The 6,000-nt window shown below is 39.4% G+C and overlaps 1 protein-coding gene across 1 annotated transcript in view; it reads right to left on the bottom strand.

The window, feature by feature from the left end:
- Positions 1–1,292: 1,292 nt before the first annotated feature.
- Positions 1,293–6,000, bottom strand: part of c23h20orf27 (chromosome 23 C20orf27 homolog) — a 61,793-nt gene continuing 57,085 nt past the window's right edge. The window contains exon 6 of the mRNA XM_041965106.1: positions 1,293–3,800. Coding sequence (XP_041821040.1) covers positions 3,700–3,800 — 101 coding nt within the window. The 3' untranslated portion in view covers positions 1,293–3,699. The remainder of the gene's footprint in view (positions 3,801–6,000) is intronic.

Below are 6,000 nucleotides of genomic sequence, written 5' to 3'. Positions count from 1 at the left end.
TGCTCATGAGTCCATGTATTAATCTCCTTACAATCATGTGTTCACAAACTGTTGAACCTCGCTCCGTCCTCGCTGTGAACCACTGAGCCTTTCCAGGATGCTCCTTTCAAACCCAATCATGATACTACCACCTGTTAGCAATCAACCTGTTTACCTGTGGAAGGAGCCAAACAGGTGTTTTTGGAGCGATCCACAACTTTTCCATTCTTTTGTTGCTCCTGTCCCAACTTGCTTGAAAGGTGTTGCTGCATCAAATTCAAAATAAACAAATATTTACATAAATCAATGAAGCTGATAAGGTCAGACGTTAAATATATTGTGCTGTTTTCAATTGAGTAAATGTCAAAAAGGATTAGGAAGTTAAACTCTGTTTAATTTATGCTTTACACAGCGTTCCATCTTATTTGGATTTGGGGTTGTAACTGAAATTTCCAAGGCAAACCTCAGTTCTACATAATCTTTTCAGTGTGAATGCAATAATTCACATCAACTATTTCTTCATTTTCTAGCAGCCTTGGTTATTCAGAAAAAGAAAAAGTACAATACCTCCATATTTGAAGCTAAATATGGAGGCACATGCCAGTAGTAGAAAAAACACATTTTTTGGACTTTAAGGATTAATCAGTACAGGCAACAAGTTTTTATAACAACCATTGGTGTTTCTATGCAAATCAATCTCTAAAAGTATAAAACAACTAAGAAATTCACACTGGATTATAACTGATAAATTTAGAATTGATTTAAAAAATCAGTCTGTGATATTTGTGATAGGCTTATAAAGTATCTCTTTAATTGGTGTGATTTCAAATATTTCTCTATTTTAAGTGAACTTTCTGACTTGTAAATACTAAAAAGAATCACAAGAAAAAAGGACTTATTTTCATCAATCAGTTTCAGCTATTGAACAGCAGATACAGCAAAATGACAGTAAATTGTTTTCTTAAAACTTCTTGTTGAATATTACAAACAAGTCTTTTCTCACACCTCTGGGTCTGATTTCTGTCTCTTTGCACACCAGTAAAATTTAATATAACCTGTTTCCAATAAGTGTTGGCTGTTGCTCATGTAACAGAACAGACTGGATGCCGTTGAGGTGAAACTACACTGCACATTCATCTGAAACATTGGTGTCTTTATTTTTTTAAATCCTGCATCCAAATGTTTCTCCAGCTCCACTGGAACCGCATAAAAAAAGATATTTAATGTAACAGAGGGGACATCGGCGAAGCAGTGTAGACTGCCACCAAGTGTTCCTGCGATGAACTGACAGAAGCACCAAGAGGTAACAAAAGTCAAACGTACACACATTTTTATTATTATTGTTTTTTGACATTCAAAAATACAAATCACAGGCAGAGGGAGCAGATATCAACAAATGAGCTGCTACATTCTTCAAACAGTAACCTACTGAGCACTTCAGTTTCACACTAACAAGAAACAAACCAGACTCTGACCTATATTACACGCAAGCAAACATCAAATAAATCTAATCTGCACTACACCAACAGCCTATGGTTGACTACGTCGAGAAATTACACACAGAATCATTTCCTTTAAGGCTGATGAAGTCAGTCGGGTAAAACAAAGACAAAAAAAATGTTGATTCAGAGAGAGAAAACGTTGTGGTTTTTGTAAAAAGGAGGAGACGACAGTGCAGCCAGATCGTGGCACTTGCTCTACAAGTACAAACATAAATGAAGCAGAACCGACAGGTAATTCACTGATAAGTGATCGTGCCTGTCAGCTCTCTCTGATCTGCACTCGTACTGCAATGAGAGCAACCGGACTGAAAGTCAGACACAACAGTGTAAAGCAAGCCGATGGAAGAAGTGAAACTGAACACTGTACAGACAACAAACAGGCAGCTGTTATGCTGGACTTTTATGGATTCTCCAAACTGCTCCATGTGTTTGTCTGGTGGGTACAGTTTGTGACAAGATGCACAGGAGATGGTGAAACAACTTTGGGTTCAAGTTAAATAGAAGTGGGACGGTGCAATGAAAGGCACTTGTGTCACGTGTGTTCTGAAGGCTTCATGAATTCAAACAAAAGAAACAGATCCTTCCTGAACTCTTCTGGACCGGCTGCAGCAGGTTTGATTAAAGGAAAAATCCACCCGAAACACTTCAATGCAAGATGATTTTCATGGTCCATCAAGCTAGTGATTATTTCAGATTAGTTTAATACTTTGGTCAGAAAATACTGAAAAAAAGTCACAATTTCTCAGTCGAGAGGTCACATCTCCAAATGTCTCATCCAAAACCCAAAGATATAAAGTTTATAAAGAAAATCCTCACATTTGCAAAGCTAGAATCAGAGAATTTTTACATTTAAGGTTGAAAATGTCTTAAATCATTAATCTATTATCAGAATAACTCATATTTTTGGCTGACTGACTAACCAATTAATTGACTAATTGTTTCATCTCAATTAAATACCCCTGATGGCTATGTGCAGTACACTGCATTTGTTATTGAAACTTCTTGTTTTGTTTTAATTCTGCTGAAGGCAGAAAAATACATATTATGTCAAAATGTTTGCAGCTCAACGACAAAAAGTTTGGGAGCAGAAAAATGTTTAAAAGATCAAAAACAAACAGTACACATCAGATTTTGGTGTCAGTTCCTCGTAATGAAAGACATAGCGCTTCTTTCTTGACATACTTTCTGAAACAAATGTTTAATGATCATACAAGGAGATCCATCAGTAGATTAATGCCTTATAGCTGTAGCACATGAGGTACTAATTGGTTTTTTTTTCCTCAGAACAAAGCCCCTCTTTTCATTATTGCTGCTGCAATTGCTTTCCACACATACACCTACAGTATTGAAATGAGTTCACACATGTTCTTGGGATTTCCTGGGAAATGCAGAAAAGATGCACTTCAGCAGTAGTTGTTAGGGCAGGTTGAGGGGAAATTTGGTACAACAGAAAAATGAACTACAAATCATGAAATAGTTGGATTTTTCCTTTAAATGGGGAAGCATGACCAAACTGCAGTAAAGAAAACCTTCAGATTATAGGAGCATTACATACAGTGGTCTGCAGTGCCCCCTTATGGTCTAACCAAGATATTACATGCTAACGTTGCTGATCAGTTCGATTTTTTCCCCCCCTGAATTGTGCAGATCTGTATTCCTTCCTATACATAGATTTCAAGCTGCTTGGTTTATAAAAGAGCCCTTGTTTAGTCCTTCACCTATAAATCCTTGTGGGATACAGTTTGTACAGTTTTCACATTGGGAAAACAGTGAACTGGAGCACAAGAGGCAGTGAAAAGGATCTGAGGCTGCACTGATTAAAGGAGCACTGCTGCCCTCTAGAGATCAGGGAGGAAAACACAGGTTAGCAACAGAATATGTCATGGTGAAAGAAGGAGGGTTGGAGGAGAGATGAAGCAAAGTGAAAAACTGTCCGTTCAGATGCTGTCGATGTTGTGAAAGTCACATCAGAGGAATGTTTATGCATCTATATGTTTTCTGCACACAAATATCAATTTCCTCTGGATCCAAAACTAAACACTGAGTTGCTGCACATAACGTGGCACTAAATCATCTGTGTGTATTTTCTATTTGGGGAAATGGCTGGTGTGTGTTCTGTTTAATTTGGTAGGTGTACAGTTCTATGGTGGTGAAAATGTGTGTATATATTTGTGTACGTGTGTGTACTTCAGGTGGATGGGGAGCAGGAACTTAAGCTTTAGTCAAATCCTTGCCAGTCGCTCTGTTCAGAGTCGTACTCCAACTCCACGCCAATACAGCGAACTCCCTCCAGCAGCATGGGTGTGCCATGGTGACGATCTGGATAAGTGGCAAAGAGAGAAACAGAGAGAATAAATACGACTAGTGCTGAAATTTCCGGCAAAGTGTAATAATCTGCAGTTTTCATCCAAAAGCATGAGACGTGGTTTATTACAGTCTCAGGTAATAAAAAGAACAGACTTCTGCACAAGTTAACTAAGATGTTTCCAGGATCAAGCTGAAACCACTCTTTATTACATCTCTGATCCAACTATAGTCTGCCATATTTTTATTTATTATAATTTACTTGTTTGAATATTTATAAAAGGGAAAGTATATTGTAGATCAGCCATTTTGTCAAGATGGCGCTGGATGACCAGCAGCTGGTTGCTGACCCGCTTTTTTCTTACTTTTCCTTACGATGCAAGATTGACCTGATTCGATCGGGAATCCCAGAGCCTTCAGACCATACTTCCTCCAGTCAAATGAACATTAAACTTAAGATCCTATCGAATGAGTCTGCCAAATCTTCTTCCACCGTGTCCACCATCTCAGTGTTGTTAAAAAGGACCACAAACACCCCAGGCCTATAACTGCAAAATCTGAAAACTATGAGCACAAAGAACTGGTTACTGGATGAAATTATCAACCACCTTTCCCAAATTCACGTGGACACATGTCGGAGTGACAAAACTTTTATCAATGGATGCATTGGTGGTTCAGTGGTAGAATTCTCGGGTTCGATTCCCGGCCAATGCAACTCACTTGCTTTTCTCCATGTCCAACATGTTAAAGAACGTGCACGATATTCAGGAGAATGATGCAGTGACAACCAATCTCATTGACCTGATTCTATCCGGACTCCCAGAGCCATACTTACTCCAGTCAAATGAACATTGCTCTCCTGCTGAAACAACAAAAGAATGCTATGGATGTAGTAGCTCTTTTAATAGTCTACAACTGACAAACTGGAAGACCTGGAACATTTCAGTGATGAGTGTTCTGACCAGTTTCGCACAATGGGCAAAACATCTAAAAAGGAAGCCACAGCGAGCTCTACTTCATCTTGCAAATGTCTTTGTTCAAGAGATTCATTCATGCACCCAACAACCCAACGGAAACTTCCAACTGCTTCCCAGAGATTAGTGACACTCTCATATCCACCGATCATAAACAGCTCTGGATGCAAGGATTTCACTCCTTGACCTGTCACACAAAGAATTTCAGGAGCGAAAAGCAGTTTGGAGTTGAGCCATGACCAGCTCCGCCCTCTGACCGTAGAGAACAAACAGCTAAAATCAAATGAAAGAAACAATACTAGATCTGCAAGCGCAAACTATGCAAGATTGACCTGATTCTATCCGGAAAGCCAGAGCCTTCAGACCATACTTCCTCCAGTCAAACGAACATTAAACAATACTAGATCTGCAAGCGCAAACTATGCAAGATTGACCTGATTCTATCCGGAAACCCAGAGCCTTCAGACCATACTTCCTCCAGTCAAACGAACATTAAACTTAAGATCCTATCGAAAGAGTCAGCCAAATCTTCTTCCACCGTGTCCACCATCTCAGTGTTTTTAAAAAGGACCATAAACACCCCAGGCCTATAACTGCAAAATCTGAAAACTATGAGCACAAAGAACTGGTTACTGGATGAAATTATCAACCACCTTTCCCAAATTCACGTGGACACACGCCTACTGAAAGAAATTTATTTGACTGCCTCAAAAAGCACAGTTTTGAAATCATCTCAGTTCTCCCACATCATCTAGCCAATTACAGTGGCTAAAATGGCCACTCTAGTGAGCGGGACCACCTAACACTGGGCCTGGATGACAAGAGGCGCTCTGGAACAGGGCAGCTTGGAGTCAGAGGACCTGATCCCTGCAAAGCCCAAGCCCTCTGAATTTAATACATACAATGAACATTTTTTGTCATGGAACCTCTATAAGTGAAACACTTTACACCACATAACTACTGATTTTTTTTTTCAGAGTGACAAAATTTTTGTCAACGGATGCATTGGTGGTTCAGTGGTAGAATTCTCGGGTTCGATTCCCGGCCAATGCAACTCACTTGCTTTTCTCCATGTCCAACATGTTAAAGAACGTGCACGATATTCAGGAGAATGATGCAGTGACAACAAATCTCATTGACCTGATTCTATCCGGACTCCCAGAGCCATACTTACTCCAGTCAAATGAACATTGCTCTCCTGCTGAAACAACAAAAGAATGCTATGGATGTAGTAGCTCTTT

This window comes from Chelmon rostratus, chromosome 23 (assembly GCF_017976325.1).
Source record: "Chelmon rostratus isolate fCheRos1 chromosome 23, fCheRos1.pri, whole genome shotgun sequence".
In the NCBI taxonomy this organism is placed as follows: domain Eukaryota; kingdom Metazoa; phylum Chordata; class Actinopteri; order Chaetodontiformes; family Chaetodontidae; genus Chelmon; species Chelmon rostratus.
The sequence above is the reverse complement of the archived record's forward strand: the minus strand, read 5'-3'. Positions and strand labels throughout refer to the sequence as shown.